General features: G+C 42.2%; 1 protein-coding gene across 5 annotated transcripts in view; it reads left to right on the forward strand.

Moving 5' to 3' along the window:
- RRBP1 (ribosome binding protein 1) overlaps nucleotides 1-19,297 on the forward strand; it is a 74,743-nt gene that overhangs the window by 13,916 nt on the left and 41,530 nt on the right. For all 5 annotated transcript variants that reach the window (XM_066237665.1, XM_066237669.1, XM_066237667.1 and 2 more), the window contains exon 2: nucleotides 16,725-18,750. In XM_066237665.1, coding sequence (XP_066093762.1) covers nucleotides 16,746-18,750 — 2,005 coding nt within the window. In that variant the 5' untranslated portion in view covers nucleotides 16,725-16,745. The remainder of the gene's footprint in view (nucleotides 1-16,724; nucleotides 18,751-19,297) is intronic.

A 19,297-nucleotide genomic window follows, 5' to 3' on the forward strand; every position in this document is an offset into this window, starting at 1 on the left:
AGAGTAATAATATTGACAAATACCAAGCAAAATTGACCAAGAAAAAGGCACAAATTATTCATCTTGAGAATATAACATTAGAAAAATTAGTGATCATTTTGTCCAATTTGTGCAGTGTCATAAGTGTTCATTAAGAACATCTGAAGGATCCAGGGGCAGGACCACACATCATGTGTAAGAGACTTCTTTCTTACCTCTCAACGTGGCCATAATTTTGCAAGTTCTAGGAAAATATAACTTATCAACACTGAACCAAGAGGAGGACCAAGAACCTAATAAAAAGGGTATCTACAAAAAGCCTACAGCAAACATCACACTAAATAGCAAGACACTTAAATTTCCCTTTTGAGATTAGGAAAAACGGTGCTGCTGCCATTTCTTCTCATGCGCTGTGTGGGAGGTCCTATCCTGTGCAAAATTTGAAAAAAGTGAAGCAGAAGATAAGACGATTGGGGGAAAAAAGGAACAAAAACTGATTCATAGGCAATATGCTTATATATGAAGAAAAAAATGTTTTTGATCTACAGATATATTAATAGAATTAGACAAGATTGCTGGGGAAAAAAGTTACATTGCTATATACCAGCAACAATAGAAAATGAAACTTAAAAGAGGCACATTGGCAATAGTGTAAAGAAGACCAAGAAATAACTTTCCAAAACCATGTTAAGTCCCGAAGGTACATTATTTTTCTCTACCAGAATACTGGTTTTGGTCCTTATAAACATGTAAATGAGTGACTCCTATCCTGATGCTGTATTTAGTAGATCCTTCATTCAGTGGATGTGCTGAGATTTGCCTGGTGGACACTGTGTGAAAGAGATTGATCGCTGCTTTCTGGGAGCCTAATGTCAGCTGCAGTAAGAATTCTGTCCTGAGCTAGTACATCTTAACTATTCATGTCCATTTTGAGAAGTCAGGATTCTTATTTCTACCTTGTAGGTATGTTGTCTTCATAAATAAGATGAAGCCTGCAGGCTCCTTGTAAGCCCTCAGAAGATTTAGGATTATTTTAGGACCTACTTTTCCAAAGACTATTGTTGTAGGGAAATACAAAAACATGTTAATTCTTTATTATTTTCCTTAGGCATAGAACTTGAATCTAAAATGGCCAATGAATAAGCAAAGGCTTCTAATAAAGTACATTTCTATTTTTAGTGTTTCATCTTTCTTTCAAAGGAGTAGCATTGTTTCTTTAAAGTAGGAAGTCAGTTATTTCCATCCTATTAAAGCATGAAATAAATTATTTTGTACTACATCTTTTAGTTACAGCATTTCTCTTAGTTTCTCTGGGTAAAAAAAAAAAAAAAGAGAGATTATATCTAAAATTTTAGATTAGATTATCTGAAAATTATCTTGTCCATTTAGAAGTGTTATAAAAAGTGAATACACATGCTTTAAAAAGCATAGCCGAGCTTATAAAGTGATGAAATAGATAGCCAGAAGCCATAAACCAAGGGTGAGGGGAGTGACCTGAGTGTAGGGAGGGCGTGGTCAGCCGAGTCTTATTGGGTCTTTGGTCTTTGGTTTTAATGTCCAGGTGGGGACAGGGGTTTGTCTAAGGTGGGGTGTGGGACCTGAGCCTCCCCTCATACACCAAGCAAAACCTGCACCCTTGAAGGTCTACTCCCTCAATAAAAGGAGAGACTAGTGGCAAGGGGTGGGAACATGTGAAGCTTATCTGTTTTGTCCTGAGGCAAGGGAGGCAAAGTCTCCTGAGAATTTGTAAGAAGAGGTCCATACTGGTTGTAAAAAAGTAATCGAGGGTTAAAACAGCTCTGTAAAGACAATTCCACCACTCTGCCCAGACAGGGTTGCCACTGTTGAAGTCCCACCAAAAAATGATACAAAATTATTATAAAAGACATAAGGGTAGTAATGAAAAACATTAATGGAAAAAATAATGCTATAGTAAAAATGCCAGATGACTTGGAAAAAAACCCCAAATAGAATTAGTTAAAGGACTAATTAATTATACAGCAGGTTAGATTGAGCTGAAGAGACAATTGGTGAAGTGGAATGTATGTCTGAAGAGTCTTTCTATATGGCAGCTGTAAAGTCAGTAGCCACAGCCGCTGCCACAGCCGCCTGGCTTGTGCAGGTTCACATTTGATTCGGATAGACAGTAATGAAACTGCGGAGCCAAGAACTGGTGGGCCATTTTCTTTATTTCTAGCCTCGCACTCGGCCCGTGAGTATACACACACAGTGGAAAAACACTTCCTTTTCCATTCAGGGTTCCCAAAGCCACTGACTGGTCCAAGTTTTCCTAGAATCAAAGGCCCCACTTCTGTTCCCCTTCAGCTCCCCACCATCTTGCCCCCTGCTGCCTCTACAACCGCGTGGCCTCCCTCTCCTGCAACAAGGTGGTCTCTTCTCTCAAAATGGCCTCCTAGCTCCTCCTTTTAAAACCTTTTTGGTTCAAAAGCCCTCCTCTAGCACACATTAGCATAACCAAGTCCCTTCCCAAGCAGAAAGGTAATTAGCTGAATCACCTGGGCAAAGACCATTCACGTGGGTAGCACCATTTTTAACAAAAATGAGCAAAACCAGAAAATACAGATTTTATAAACTTATTTGCCCAACAGTAGCACCTAGAGATTGAGGTCTAGGAGTCCTGTCACAAAGAAACGTACAAGAAGTTTTTCAAATAACTAAGTGGTCAAGGGTTTTCAGAATTGATGAAAACCATGACTCCTGAAACTGAGAAAACAAAATGCGCCTGAATAAGATGAATAAAATAAATACACACCAAAGACTATTTTGTTGAATTGTTAGAATCCCAAACATGGATCTTAATAGTAACAAAGGATTTTTAGAAAGGTGTTATGAAGAAATGACAAATATACTGACAGCACATTTCTCAGTACTAACAACCTCCCCACCCCCCTCAAAAAAGCCAGAAGACAAAATACATATGTCTTTAAAGCAGTAAGAGAAAATAACTCAGCATAGAATTCTACACTCAGTTAATCCATTCAGTTTTTGTTTTTTTTTTAAATAATTTTATTTTTTTAATGGGGTGACATCAATAAATCAGGATACATATATTCAAAGATAACAAGACCAGGGTATCTTGTCGTTCAATTATGATGCATACCCGTCACCCAAAGTCAGATTGTCCTCTGTCACCTTCTATCTTGTTTTCTTTGTGCCCCTCCCCCTCCCCCTTTCCCTCTCCCATCCCCCCCCCCCCCCCCAACCACCACACTCTTATCAATGTCTCTTAGTTTCACTTTTAATCCATTCAGTTTTTTTAGGGCTATAGTACTGAGAGAGTTTATCAAGAAGCCATCCTTGCTAAAGGAACTGGACCCAAAATGAAGGGATGAGATACAAGAAACAGTGATGAGCAAATTGGTAAACATTTGGGTAATTTAAACGTGAGCTGTTTGGATCAAAACAATGGGAAATTCCAGTGTGTGTGATGGAGAAGGGGGTGGGGTGCACCTTGGTGGAGAAGGGGCTTTGTCAGGTGGAAGGGCACCAGACTGAACAGCCCTTCTACAGTTCTGTTAAGGAAGCAACTGGAGGCATCGGTGAAATGAGGTCATATATGTTTGTTAGGAAAAATGTATGGGTAAAAAATCATTTTAATTATAACTTTAGTATTCACTAAAAGATAGAAATAGAATGTATAACTTTTAAACACCATAGAGAAAAAGGGGAGATAGCTTAAATAGTTGACTAGAATGTAAATAAAAGGGGAGGAGAATAAAGAAAAACTATTGTGAATAGGAATCTCAAAATAAGGGTATAGCCTGACCAGGCGGTGGCGCAGTGGATAGAGCGTCGGACTGGGATGCAGAGGACCCAGGTTCGAGACTCCAGCAAGGGGTTACTCAGTCTGCTGAAGGCCCATGGTCAAGGCACGTATAAGAAAGCAATCAAGGCCCTGGCCGGTTGGCTCAGCGGTAGAGCGTCGGCCTAGCATGCGGAGGACCCGGGTTCGATTCCCGGCCAGGGCACACAGGAGAAGCGCCCATTTGCTTTTCCACCCCTCCACCGCGCCTTCCTCTCTGTCTCTCTCTTCCCCTCCCGCAGCCAAGGCTCCATTGGAGCAAAGATGGCCTGCGCGCTGGGGATGGCTCTGTGGCCTCTGCCCCAGGCGCTAGAGTGGCTCTGGTCGCAACATGGCGACGCCCAGGATGGGCAGAGCATCGCCCCCTGGTGGGCAGAGCGTCGCCCCTGGTGGGCGTGCCGGGTGGATCCCGGTCGGGCGCATGCGGGAGTCTGTCTGACTGTCTCTCCCTGTTTCCAGCTTCAGAAAAATGGGAAAAAAAAAAAAAAAAGAAAGCAATCAATGAACAACTAAGGTGTTGCAATGCGCAATGAAAAACTAATGATTGATGCTTCTCATCTCTCTCCGTTCCTGTCTGTCTATCCCTCTCTCTCACTCTCTGTCTCTGTAAAAAATAAATAAATAAATAAAATTAAAAAAAAAAAAGGTATAAGTTAGTCCAGTTAAATCGGAAATCACAATGGATATTGATGAATTAAATGTACTGGTTAAAAGACAAAACACTGGCCTTAAAATTTATCTATGTGCTATTTTTAAGAGCTCTACTAAAATACATTTACGTGGAAAGGTTTGAAAGTAAAGAATAGAAAATAATTCTAGGCCAGTATTAACCCCCTAAAAGGCGGTATAACTTTTAAAATAATCAGATATGCTAGACTTTATAAGTGTAAGGATAAAGATGGTCACTCACAATAGGGGAAAATAGCAGCTACTTTATCAGGAATATGTAACAATTCTGATCTTATGTTCACTTAATGAGATGGCCTCCGAATAAAGTCCAAATTAACAGATTCCCAGGAGAAACTGGTAAGTCCATGTTTATGGTAGGCGTTTTTTAAGCTCACAATAGCTATTAGATTAAACAGGCAAAAAATTAATATGGTTCTATAAAAGATTATTAAGCTCAAACTAAGGATACATGTTCACTCCATGGAGTACACACATTTATAAAAACTGGCCACAATCTCTAAGGATACATGTGGAACTCTACTGTATAGAGGACACATGTATTTACAAAAATTGACCACAATGTAGCAAAACTCATGAAGAATCATACTCTAAATCAGTGTTTTTCAAATTATGTGAGCCTCAAAGTTTAGTTGGTGAAAAACTGAAAAAAAAATATTTTTTTACAGATTTTATTATTGGTTTGACAGAGAAGAGAGAGGAACGGGAAACGAGAAGTTTCAACTCATTTTGCTTCACTTTAGTAGTTCATTGCTTGCTTGTCATATGTGCCTTGACTGGGCAAGCCCAGGGTTTTGAACCAGCAACCTCAGTGTTCCAGGTCAGTGTTCTGTCCACTGCGCCACCATTGGCCAGATTAAACATTTTTGATGGCATAGAAAATACCAGTGTATCCCACATATTAATACTGAGTTATTGTTTCATGAAAGTTTTATGTGCATGGGTATGTGTGTGTGTGTGTGTGTGTGTGTATGTGATGTGTATATGTATACCTTCATATATGCATATACTTTGTGTATATGTGTCCCCATCTGGGTCACAGAAAACATTTTTATGGATCATACAGAGCAGATTCTTTGATGAGCAGTTAAATGAGGAATTACCAGTGTGCTCAGAAAGTAAGGACACTGCCACCTCTTGAGTCTAACGGGTCATATATGAGAATTAGAAAATGCTTACAATTAAACAATAATGAAAATACTATGCATTGGAGCTTGTAGGGTAAAGCTATACTAATATTTAGAGGGAAATTTATTGCCTTAAAATTTGCTACAGGAGAAAAGAAACACCTGAAAATTAATAAATGTCATGTCAAGAAGTTAGAACAGAATAAACCAATAGAAACTGGAGGAAGGAATGAGAATTAATTAAATAGATTGGAACACAAACCCAAAAGTCATCATTGAAATTGAATCAGCAATTTATAACTGCCAAGACCTGGAAACAACCTAAGTGTCCATAAGTGTCCATCAGCAGATGAGTGGATAAGGACAGATACACACATACCTAAGTCAGAAAAAGACAAATACTGTATGACCTCACTTATGTTTGAAATCTTGACCAAAATATCTCATCTCACAGAAAAAGTGATCGTATTTGTGCTTCCAAAGGCAGGGGGAAGGTAGTCAAAAGGACAAACTTCCAGCTGTGAGGTAAGTAGTAGTAGTACAGCATGATGACGACTAGAGTTAACACTGCTTAGGATACATATGGAAGTTAAGAGAGTAAATCCTACGAGTTCTTACCATAAGAAAAAATGTTTTTGTATCTATATGTGAAGATGGTTATTAACTACACTTATTGTGGTAATTATTTCAGTATTAGGTAAGTCAAGTCGTTATGCTGTACACCTTAAACTTAAATAGTTCTGCATGTCAGTTATATCTTGAAACTGGAAAAAAATTGAATCAGCAATTAATAATCAGCTCTTCACCCCCTCCCCTTCCAAGAACAGATCTTGTGGCACACCAGATCCTGACAGTTTTACAGGCAAGTTCCTCCACACCTACCAGGAACTGGGTGAAAGGGATGTTCCTTATCTCGTTTTAGGAGACCCAAGTGACGTTACTACCAAGACTATCTTTATAAGAACAGTCTGAAGATGCCCTCTAACTCCCTTACTTAAGAGCACATGTGGAAATTCCACATCAAAATGTGAGCAAAACAGATCTAGTGAAATATTAAAGAAAAGTCCCACCATCAAGAAGAGTATATAGCATAAGAATCATCTTTGAGTTTATATCATATATACTGTTGTAATTCAACCCATTTCCTTTTTTTTTCAATCGAGTAGCGGGGAGGCAGGGTGGCAAAGAGACAGAGTTTCCCGTGTGCCTGACCGGGATCCACCCCGCAAGCCCCCTACAGGATGATGCTCTCTGCCCATCTGGGGCCCCTGCTCCATTGCTCAGCAACTGAGCTATTTCAGCATCTGAGGCAAGTCCATGGGGCCATCTTTAGTGCCTGGGGCAAAATTGCTCAAACCATTCGAGCCATGTGTGCAGGAGGGGAGAGGAGGAGAGAGACAGAAGAGAGAGGGTGGAGAAGCAGGTGGGTGCTTCTCCTGTGTGCCCTGGTCAGAAATCAAACCCGGGACATCCACATGCCAAGCCAACACTCTCCCACTGAGCCAACTGGCCAGGGCCTCAACCCATTTCAGATTAGAGAAAATGTCAAGTGATAAAGAAAAAGCATTTGTTAAAATTCAGTATCCAGTTGTAAAAAAAGAAAAGGTAACTAGGAATATAACATATCTTAACCTGAGAAAACACTTCTACCAAGACGCTACGATCAGCACAGCATCAAATAGTGAATCATTGGAAGTGGCAAACTCAGCGATGAGACTGGGAAGCCCCTCTCTCACCCTGTTCAGCACTACTGCCGAGTTCTGTAAGATAAGAGACGAGAGAGAATATGGCTTAGAGAGCAAACCTGACAGGCAGTGGTGCAGTGGATTGAGCATGGACCTGGGACGCTGAGGTTGTCAGCTTGAGCGCGGGCTTATACGGCTTGAAACCCAAGGTTGGGTTGCTGGTGTGAACAAGGCTTCAATAGCTGGGCGTGAGCTTCCTGGTCAAGGTATGTATGAGAAGCAATTAATGAACAACTCAAGTGGTACGATTACAAGTTGATACTTCTCTTCATTCCTGTCTGTCTTTCTGTATCTCTTTCTCACCTTAAAGAAAAAAAAAAGCAAGAAGCAACACTTTTTCATAGGGGGTCTTTTTAAAAAAAGAAAGTTCAAGAGAATCTATAAACTCCTAGATCTGACACTAGTTTGGCATAATATCTAGGTAGATGACACATGCAAAAATGAATAACTTGACTGGTTGTCTATAGCTAGAAATAGAAAAAGTAATTCATGAAAAATAGCTTTTCTAGGACATTTAAAAAATAATAATCTTAACAAAAAAAAGATGGCTAAGACTTTTTTTTTATAGGAAAACCTTGAAAAGCTATTAGCAAGTTGAGAAGAATAAAGAGCTATATACCATACTATATATTCATTGGTGAGAAACTCCCATGGTGTACAATGTCCGTTTTCCCTAAGTTCATCTATAAATCCAGTGTGTGATGCAAATAAAATGCCCAGTAGGATTTTTGAAGGGAATGCATTGGCCAAATATGAGCTGATGATGCAGGTTATAGATAAAAATACCCGTGGAGCAAAGTATGGAGTGAGTCCAGTAGCAGATCTAGGCGTATTTCAGACTTGATGGAACAGAGGTGGTAAGTTGGAGGGAGCAATGTAGTGGGGGAGATAGTCAGGAAATGGTGCTGCTAATTAAACTGATGGGGGAAAATTCTATTATAATTTCCTGTCATATGCCAAAGTAAATGCCAGGTGATTAAAAATCTACCTATGAAAAGCATTGCTGAAGTTTTTAGAAGAAAATAACTTCTAAGCGGTAAAATGACTTCTGTCGTGGTGGTTGTCTTCTGTTCCAGTGGTTGGAACCTCGTTGGCTGGGGGGTGGGTATAAGGGAGATTTTTCACTCTGACTTTTGACCTGTAGGAATATATTGCCTCTAATTATTTAAATTTAAAAGAGAGTGATACTTTTTTCCTTTAAAAAAATGAACATTCTGTTTATGACTCTGAGGTAGTAGCTATGGAATAAGAATGACAAACTATATGGCAAATATTAGTAAATTGAACTACTTTAATAGTATAATTAATAGTTGATATAAAAAAAATACATTAGTTAAAAGAGAAACCACAGACTTCAGCACATCTAAAACAAATGATTAAGCCCTGGCCAGCTGGCTCAGTGGATAGAGTGTTGGCTTGGCGTGTGGAAGTCCAGATTTGGTCCCCAGTCAGGGCACACATGAGAAGCAACCATCTTCATCTCTTCTCCCATCTCTCCCTTTTCCCTCTCATAGCCAGTGGTTCTGTTGATCCAAGTGTTGGCCGCAGGCACTGAGGATAGCTCAGTTGATTGGAGCATCAGCTTCAGATGGGGGTTGCCAGGTGGATCCCAGTCAGGGCTCATGTAGGAGTTTTATCTCCTCTCCTCTCACTTCAAACAAACAAACAAACAAACAAACAAACAAACAAATGATTTATATCCAAATATATAAAGCTCACCTGTAAACGGGAAAAAACTGATAGAATAAAAAAAATCTGGAGGGCTAATAAACAAGATGAGATGTCATATCTATTTGATTTGGACCGTGTCTCAAGTTTGACCACAGTAGGCAACGTTGGCAGAGACGTGGAGGAAGGGGGGCTTCCTTCACAAGGTGGCACTTCTCCTTTGGGGAGTAGTGTGGTAGCATCTGACATAGCTATGCCCACCCTCTGACTCAGCAGGTGCAGTTCTAGGTATGTGATAGAAAATTCGTACGTAGGCACAGGGAACCTGGGAGATGTGTCAAACTATAGTTCTGTGTGAATAGCATAAATTTTAAAAACCTAAATGCCTATCACAGGGTGTGGACCCATTTCCATTTGTGGTCTTGTTATATGATAGAAGAATTAAAATGAAATAGTTATGTGTATCGATACAAATAAATCTCAAAAGCAGAGTTTAATTTTTAAAAATGTTGCCCCAAAATACCTGCAGTAGTCCTTTATATAGTACTCATCAGCCCTCAAAGCTACGCTGAATTTTATTTGAGGAGACGTGTTTGTAATGTAAGCATAAACATGTGGAGGTGGTGACACATTCCAGGTGCTGAGAGAGAGAGAGAGAGAGAGAGGATTTTTTAAATATTTGAAGTAAATATAAAATGTTTGGATATGATGAATCTTTATCAGTAGGGTGGTAGATAAATGGATGTTCACAATATTTTTCTTAGTCTTTTGTATATTAGATGGGGATCTTGATATAACCATATCTATTAGAGTCTCATTTCATTATCATTGTTTTGGTTTTGTTTGCTGGTCAGTCACCTAGTGCCCAGGAAATGTGTCTGGGACTTGTTCTCTCTGACGCCCCCGCCCCCTGTCCATGGCACAGCCCTGTCCCATGGTTTTTCTCAGAGCCTGCACGTGGTCCATGGCAGAGCAGCTGGTGAGTGATGCGCCCCAGCCCTGGGGGGGCCATGGAGACTTCCTTTGCAAAACCTACCTCATCCCAATTGCTAAATTGGGCTGAACTGACCAAACTGGACTAGACTGGCCTGGCCATGTGAGTTAGCAGATATATTTCAGCTCTGAAGAATTTCCACTTACTTTTGCTCCCCAAATCCTTACCCCCTAAGAACAGAAAAGCCATTCTCTTAGGACCGGCAAGGTGGGCCAGTGAGTTTCAGCCAGCGAAGCCTGGAAGTGGTCCCCAAGACTCTGGGTGGCCTCCTGCTTCCTTCCATCACAGGGCCTTCACCTCACTACATAAATATACTAGCAATAGTAATTAGTAAAAGTACATATTTTATAGAAGTTTCCAGAATTGACAGAATGTAGGTGCTTTGTAGTCAGCCCAGCAGGTTATGGACAGACACACACCTTCCTTGCCAACCTGGACACAGCCTACGGGAACCCAGTGAGGATTTTGGAAACGAGGCACCCTGGATTCTGACGTTGAGTGCACACTGGGAAGCACCCCTGGCTTTATCATGCCTGTGACTTCAGGACCTCCCGTGAGGTCCCCGCCTGCATTGACCCTGCACAGCTGCGGCAAGGCTGGCTTTTGCTGAGATTTCTTTGCTGTTTGTGGTGATACAACCTTAACCTTAAATGACTAGGGCTTTTTATTTTCCTGTGAAAGATTTCTTTTAAAAAATTCTAACCTAGAAATTAGTGGTGGGGATGTAATTTCTTTTTAGAGCAACCCGTTCTGCATAAGTTGGAAAGACTTGCACTGCTATCAAACATGCACTTGTGTGGGCTGCAGAGGGAAGTATTCTCCCAAGCTGGCCTTTCTCGGTTCTGTGCTCCCACCAGAGAATATATTTTTGTATCCCATGTTTGCCTAACTTGAGTAAGATGGAAGGCTAATTTTTCAACTTTGGCTTTTCTGCCTAAACCTTGGGGCTGCACAGCCCCACCATAGTCGCAGGGACAGACCCTGCTTTGTAGTAGCCTGGTGACCCCTACAGCCCTGGGAGACCACCCCTCAAGTGCAGAGTTGTTGGGAAGCCACTTGGAGCTTACTGAGTCTCATCCAGGGTGACTCAGGCCCCTGGTGTTGTGCTGCCTCTGGAGAAAAGGGGAGTGTTTCAGAGGCATCTGAATAGACTGAATGTAGTGATTGTAATGTAGTTTTATACCTGACTGTGTCCACATTGGCCAAGTTCTGAGAGGTCCTTGTGAGGACCTGGGAGTTTCAGTTGGTTGATGGCCACCAAGATGACCATAGAACATTCCAAGGCTTCTTGTCCCTGCCTTCCTACCTGTGGACCCCCCCAGGACTAAGCAGAGCACAGTTTCCTTTTCAGCACTAGCTTGTGTTCCTGGAAGAACTAATTGGGACAGCCTCTCCTGGCTGTCATAAATGAGGGTGCCCTACCTGGATCACTTTGTCTGAACCTATGGCCAGAGATCAGAAACCATTTACCTGGGTTGAAGATTCCTTGCAGAGGCTCCAGCCAGAATGGGGTGTTTGACTTGGTTCTGCAGACCCAGGTGATAGGCAGGCTGGGTGCAGTATCACAGCTGCAGTGGATGGCGTTTCCACTGTGGGAAGCACACGTGTGAAGATTTTGTCAGGAATGCGTAAAACCCTCTTCTTGCATGGGTTTTCCTAGAAAGGCACAATGAAATAGTGTGCTTGTTTTGCAATGATAGTGGTTTTTCTTAGAACATAATGTTGAGACATTTAAAACAATCTCTCTTCTCAGTTCCTTCTTTAAAAGGCCCCAAATTTGGATTTTATGATTATCTAGAAATCCCTACTCTGTTTCCCTCTCCCACTTCCACTGGAATAGGAGGCTCCCCCACCGCCTCCTAGCTCTTCTCTCCCTTACCCACCCGACCTACGCTCACATTCTGTTCACGAATTCCATCACTGATTCTCTGCAGGGGCGAGGCTCTATTTCTCATTCCAGTTCAGGGGGCTGGGAATGTGATAACAGTATCAAAATTAGTTCATCAAAGTTGAGTGTATCCAAATAAACCTTGTGAATTTCTTCACTGAAGCTGAACCTAGCCTGCCTGGCCTGTCAGCCAGCAGAATGTGGACCAGGCTGCCTCTGACCCTTTGGACTTGGGTCCGTGGATAGAGAGAATGGGGGCGTCCATCCTGTTGGTTTGGTGTGTGTCATCAGTCAGAGGGACTCTTCCCCAGGTGAGGACTGGGCCTGGTGACACTGTCCTCCCTCTGCAGCCTCTGGTTGTAAAATTCCAAACTTATGTGGTGGGCTTCCCAAGACAGATGCCTCCTGTTCCCCAGTGTGTGAATTGCAGGTTTCAGGACTCTTCTGCAGCTGTCCCTGGAAAAAGTCCATTTTTCTTTCACCAAATTCTTGGTCACTTTTCCAGAATTGTAATGAAGAGGTCTTCACTCCTGACCCTGAGTAGTTGTCTTTGTCATAACTGGGGTGAAGGGAGGCGACAGGATAGAGACGGCACACTAGGGGCCTGCTGGCCAGTCTGCACCTGGTGGACAGCCTGCGGGAGGCTTTGGCTTGGCTTGTTAATGGAGACAGCACCAGATGTTAGACCTTGGTCCTTGAGTTTGGCTAGGAAAGAGTTCAGAGCCAAGACTTAAATACAAGCGAAAGTTCATTTGAGAAGTCACAGAGATAGAAGCAGTGAGCCAGCCAGGCTGCGTGGGCTCAGGAAGCAAATTACAGAAGCCAAGAACGGTCCTTGAGCTAGGAGAAAGAAAGCAAAGGATGGAGGAGGAGAGAGGTCTGGAGAGAGAGCTGCCTAAGGGAAGAAGGCAGTGGAGAGATATCTCAGGAGGATCTCAATAGAATAGCCATTCCACGTGGGTCTGTCTCCTCCCAGTCATGGTCTCCACTGATGCGTCAGCACCAAGGCCGGGGGTCATTAGTCACTATAGCGGATCAGGCATGGTGTCGTCCAGTCTGGCCTTGCTGCTCTTCTGGACTGGGAGGTGAAACACAATTGAGGCCTAGATGTCATCTGTCTCTGTGGTCAACAGACCTGAGGCTTTGTTCCTAAGAGTATTTGATGCAGGTCAGAATCTCATTGTCCAGAGGGCTTAAAATACTTCAGGGGGTGGTCATGCAAGGCCTTATATGGGAGTCCAATGAGGCTTTTCTTGGGCTCCCTTGTTCCTCCTCTAAGGTAGGGTGACCAGTTGTCCTCCTTTAGGAAGTTTGTCCTCCCTCTAAAAGTGTCCTCCTCCATGTCCTCCTTTTTGATATTGGAAGACTAATCTGTAAATGTCTGTATTCGATCAGTACAGAGTTGATTCATTGCATGTGATGTGACGTATTTGCGCTTGATCTTAGCCGAAAGCAATGATGATGTGACGTATTTGTATTTGACATGACGATTCATCCAGGATCAGTAGTGTGGTAAGACGCGATTATGAGATGCATGCGCTCCGCACAGGAGACCTTGAGAGAGGGTGCAATATACCGAGCGCACAATGACTTTGTGTACATCTTACTGAAACATGACACAGCACATACGACATTGTAGACTCACGATTATTTCTTTCTCAGTGAATATTCAATCATAGACAGGTAAGCACAATTCACATTTTATTAATTTATTATCTAATAATTTTCAAATACATATAATTTTATTTACAAGCATTTCCCCGAAATTCGAGTTTTAAAGTGAAAGTCTAACCTCAAACCATATCTATTAATAACACATTTTGCATAAAACAAGACTTTTTAAAATTAGAAAATGATAAATACACCCAAATATCATTCTAAATTAGTGGTTTTGTTTGATACTTAGTTTTGTTAATTTCGCTTCCAGAAAATTCACCTACCATGATGTAACATTTTTAGTTCCTAATGTGCTTGCATCGTTTGTGTAGCTCTATATTTTATTTTTAATTTTTAATTTCGTTTAAGGGGTGGAAAAATCAAAAAGAGATAATGGCATTTCAACGATAAATTGAAAAAGGAATTTCCATTTCTCATATCAAAGAAAGATGCCATTGTTTTCTGCAATATTTGCAGTGGAGAATTTTGTAATGCAATTGGGGGCAGAGCAGCGATAATGAAACACTTGACCACCAACAAACATAAGCGATCATTAGATGCAACAGCTTTCAGTTGTAAAATAACGTTTTTTAAAACTTCAAATTATTCTGAAGATGAAAAACAGTTGGCTGCAATGGAGGGAACATTTGCATTTCATACCATAATTCACAAAGTTTTCATAGGATGGGTTGTACAACTAAATTATTGAAAAAGTTTCACAATGCAAAATTTTCATGTGCTAGGACAAAATGCAGGCTCTTTTGAAATCAGTATTTAAAAATTACTGTGACAAAATACTACAGAGGACTTGGAAACTGCAGCATTTGTAATGATTTTATCTGATGCATCAAATCATAATGAAATTAAATTGTATCCAATAATAAGATATTTTAATGTTACCAAGGGCATTCAAGTAAAAATTTTAAACTTAGAATCCATTGAGGGCAAAACTTCTGAAATTTTGTCAAACCATCTATACAGAGTAATAAATGAAAACAATTTGAAATCCAAAGTTGTTGCACTAATGGCTGATAAAACAAATACAAATTTTGGTGGGCAAAGATACAAAGGGGTAAATAATGTGTATGTAAAATTACAAGAGTTACTCCAAAAGAAATTACTAGGAATAGGTTGTAATGCACATATTTTGTCAAATGCAATCAACATAACATATGTGCCATGCCAATTGATGTAGAAGTAATAATAACTACAATTTATTTGCATTTTAGTCATTTTACCATTTGTGTTGCTATCTTAAAACAATTTTGTGAAGAAGCAAATGTTGAATACAAAAAACTTTTAGGATATTCAAAAGTTAGATGCTTGCTCTAACACCTGCTGTAGAGCGGGTTCTACGATTATTTGAGCCTCTCCGTTCATATTTTTTAAGTTTAGATAAATGTCCTAAAATCCTGGAATCGTTTTTCAATAATAATACGGAAGTTAGTCTTATTTTGAGTGACTTTATCCTTCAATATAAATCTCATTTTGAAGAAAAATTTCTTCCTTTAATTATAAAAAGAAAGTTATCAGACTTAGAGGAATCAAATCCAGGCATAACAGAAAAGTTTATCAAAGAAGTGCAGAATTTTTACCAGACATGTTTTCAATATATCGAAGAATGGTCTGAAACAAACATCACGGGAAATAACAGTTTTCAATGGTGTTTTTTTACTTCATCACAAGTATATCAGACAGATATTGAATCTTGTCTTGAATTTTTATCTAAAGAAGTGCCAGACATCAAAATAGATAATTGTCTCTTTGAAGAAATTAGAAGACTGTGAATGTATATGTAAATTCTGAAAGATTAATACAATGGGAAAATGAACATGTCGAAATTGATAAGATGGGTGGAAATATTCAACCATTTCAAAAATGAACATATTCCATGTGAAAATTTATTCTTGTTCAGTTTACATTGTGTGCTGCCCTGGAACTAATGCAGCAGTTGAAAGAGTTTTTTCAATTGCTAATGATTTTTGGACAAGTGAGAAATCGAGATTGAATGTTGATACTCTAGCTGCAGGACTTGCCATAAAATTCAATATGAAGGATATTTCTTGTTCAGATATTTCCAATATATTGTTACAAGATGATACATTGACAAAAAATATTCATTCAATGGAAAAGTACTCGTTTAGATAATATTATCTAATGAATACTTTTTTCTTACAATTATTTTTTCTTACGTATTATCTAAATGAGAACTTTTTTCTTATAATTATTAAAAATTATTAGGCATGTAAGCATAATTACAATATAAAATATAAATGTTTTTATTATGCACTTATATTATAGTGTATTATTGTTGCAATGAGTAAAATGTTTCTTTTATTTACGATATTGTTTTATTTATTTTTGTCCTCTGTTTCATTGTAAAAAAGTTGGTCACCTTATCTAAGGATATCCACCTCATATCTAGCAGCATTCCAGAGGAGGGTCCAAAGCACATGACCAGCAATATGTCAGGGAGGAAAGGTCACCCTGGGGGTGACGTCCCACCTTACAGTTGTCTGTTGCTAGGCTCCCAGGGGTTTCCACCCTATCGACCTTTCTGTGCATGAACCTATTGTTCCTACTCTGCTCATGTCTAACTGCCTACTATATCAAGTTCACATGGTATTTTTGTTTTAATTTGTCAGTTTTACATTGAGTAAAAAGATTTCTGGCCTCCTGTGAAAAAGCAGGCGGCCCCTCGGCGCACAGTGCTTCCCTTTCTTCAGCAATCAGCTGTGGATGTTGACACCTGCTCCCTAATTTAGGGGGGCATTTCTGCCACAGTTCTCATCGTCCCCTGCTGTTCACATCGAGCCTGTGCTTATGCTTACGTGTATCTGACTCCTGCACAGGGGAATACCTTGAACTGTGACTGAAGCTTCTGAGTCTGAGGGCACCATGTGCCCTAAGCACAGGCCTGCGCTGCCTTCTCTTTAGCGTTGTCTACCCACCAGCATGGGGAAGCTCTGCGCAGGTTTTGCCATTGTGCTTACTTCTGAGGAGGGGCAGGTAAGAATATAGGGCATCGGAGAATACCTGGGCTCGTTTCTTCTTTAACTGTATCAGTCCAAAAAATTAGTGCAACCTTAAGTTTGGTGGTGGGGGTGGAAACTAAATGCATTTCTGCAAAAGTAATCAATGTATGTGTGTTTGGCAGGTGAACAGCGAGCAAGCCAGGATGGACATTTACGACACTCAGACCTTGGGGGTTGTGGTCTTTGGTGGATTCATGGTTGTTTCCGCCATTGGCATCTTCCTGGTGTCGACCTTCTCCATGAAGGAGACATCGTATGAAGAAGCTCTAGCCAACCAGCGCAAGGAAATGGCAAAGACTCATCACCAGAAGGTAGAGAAGAGAAAGAAGGAGAAGACAGTGGAGAAGAAAGGGAAGACCAAGAAAAAAGAAGAGAAGCCCAATGGAAAGATACCTGATCATGAGCCAGCCCCCAACATGACCAGTCTCCTCAAAGACCCAGTACGGGCGCCTGCCGTGGCTGTGGCACCAATTCTAGCCCATTCCCCTGTGGTCCTTACCCCTATAGCCACAGTACCAGCCATGCCCCAGGAGAAGCTGGCCTCCTCCCCTAAGGACAAAAAGAAGAAGGAGAAAAAAGTAGCAAAGGTGGAGCCAGCAGTCAGTTCTGTAGTGAATTCTGTTCAGGGTCTTGCCTCAAAGGCTGCCATCTTAGAAACTGCTCCTAAGGAGGTGCCCATGGTGGTAGTTCCCCTAGTGGGTGCCAAGGCCAATACCCCAGCCACAAGTGCTATGCAAGGCAAAAAGGCAGAGGGGGCCCAGAACCAGGGCAAGAAGGCAGAGGGGGCCCAGAACCAGGGCAAGAAGGCAGAGGGGGCCCAGAACCAGGGCAAGAAGGCAGAGGGGGCCCAGAACCAAGGCAAGAAGGCAGAGGGGGCCCAGAACCAGGGCAAGAAGACAGAAGGACCTCAGAACCAGGGCAAGAAGACAGAGGGGGCCCAGAACCAGGGCAAAAAGGCAGAGGGGGCCCAGAACCAGGGCAAGAAGGCAGAGGGGGCCCAAAGTCAGGGCAAGAAGGCAGAGGGGGCCCAGAATCAGGGCAAGAAGGCAGAGGGGGCCCAGAACCAGGGCAAAAAGGCAGAGGGGGCTCAGAATCAGGCCAAGAAGGCAGAGGGGGCTCAGAATCAGGCCAAGAAGGCAGAGGGGGCCCAGAACCAGGGTAAGAAGGCAGAGGGGGCCCAGAACCAGGGCAAGAAGGCAGAAGGAGCCCAGAACCAGGGCAAGAAGGCAGAGGGGGCCCAGAACCAGGGCAAGAAGGCAGAGGGAGCCCAGAACCAGGGCAAGAAGGCAGAGGGGGCCCAGAACCAGGGCAAGAAGGCAGAGGGGGCCCAGAACCAGGGTAAGAAGACAGAGGGGGCCCAGAACCAGGGTAAGAAGGCAGAGGGAGCCCAGAACCAGGGTAAGAAGGCAGAGGGAGCCCAGAACCAGGGTAAGAAGGCAGAGGGGGCCCAGAACCAGGGCAAGAAGGCAGAAGGAGCCCAGAACCAGGGTAAGAAGACAGAGGGAGCCCAGAACCAGGGTAAGAAGACAGAGGGAGCCCAGAACCAGGGTAAGAAGACAGAGGGGGCCCAGAACCAGGGCAAGAAGGCAGAGGGGGCCCAGAACCAGGGCAAGAAGGCAGAAGGAGCCCCAAACCAAGGCAAAACGACAGAGGGGGCTCAGAACCAGGGAAAGAAGGTTGAAGGGACCCCCAACCAGGGTAAAAAGGCAGAGGGAGCCCAGAATCAGGGTAAAAAAACAGAGGGGGCTCTTAACCAGGGCAGAAAGGCAGAGGGGAGCCCCAATCAGGGCAAAAAAGGAGAAGGTCAAAATCAGAGCAAAAAGGTAGAGGGAGCCCTCAACCAGGGCAAAAAAACAGAAAGGGCTCAAAACCAGGGCAAAAAGGCAGAAGTGGCCCAGAATCAGGGCACAAAGGCAGAGGGTGTTGCAAACCAGGGGAAAAAAGCAGATGGGGCCCCCAATCAAGGCAAGAAGGCAGAGGGAACCCAAAACCAGGGCAAAAAGGGGGATGCGTCTGCCAATCAGGGTAAAAAGGCAGAGTTAGCTCCTAACCAGGACAGAAATGCAGACATGGTTCAGAGCCAGGAGGCAGCAAAGCAAGAGGCTCCTGCAAAGAAGAAGTCTGGTTCAAAGAAGAAAGGTGAACCTGGTAAGTAGCTTTGATTTCTTTATGAACTTGTAGGGAAAGGCTGTCTTTAAATGGCTTATAGATTCCCTTTGGGGAAGCCATCTGTATCACTTAGCTATTGCCACAACAAGGCTGCATAATAAACATTTCAGATTTTGGTGGCTTACACCAGCAGTCATTTATTCTTGCGCTTGCTTCTGTTGAGTTAGCTGGAGGTTGACTGATGTGGGTTGTCTCAGCGGAGTGGCTCTGTTCACACTGCAGTTTGACTGGATTTGGCTCCTTGCTATAGGTCATGTTCATTCTGGGGCCCACACCGAGGCTTCAGTGACTGTCATAGTAGAGGCCCTTCTCATGGTCTTAACAGCTATAAAAGGGCACTTCAAACCAGCATCTGTTGGCTAGAGCAAGTCATGTGAGTAAGCCCGAGTCCTTCTGTGAGCCTATTCTATTGCATACCTCACCTGGCATTTTAGCATAGCTTTATTCGTTTCTATGTGTTTGTTAAGTGAATAATAGTAGGATAATGTTTTCAGGGAGAAGGGCTGTGAGCACAACTCTGGGTGGG

This window comes from Saccopteryx bilineata, chromosome 6 (genome assembly GCF_036850765.1).
Source record: "Saccopteryx bilineata isolate mSacBil1 chromosome 6, mSacBil1_pri_phased_curated, whole genome shotgun sequence".
NCBI lineage: Eukaryota > Metazoa > Chordata > Mammalia > Chiroptera > Emballonuridae > Saccopteryx > Saccopteryx bilineata.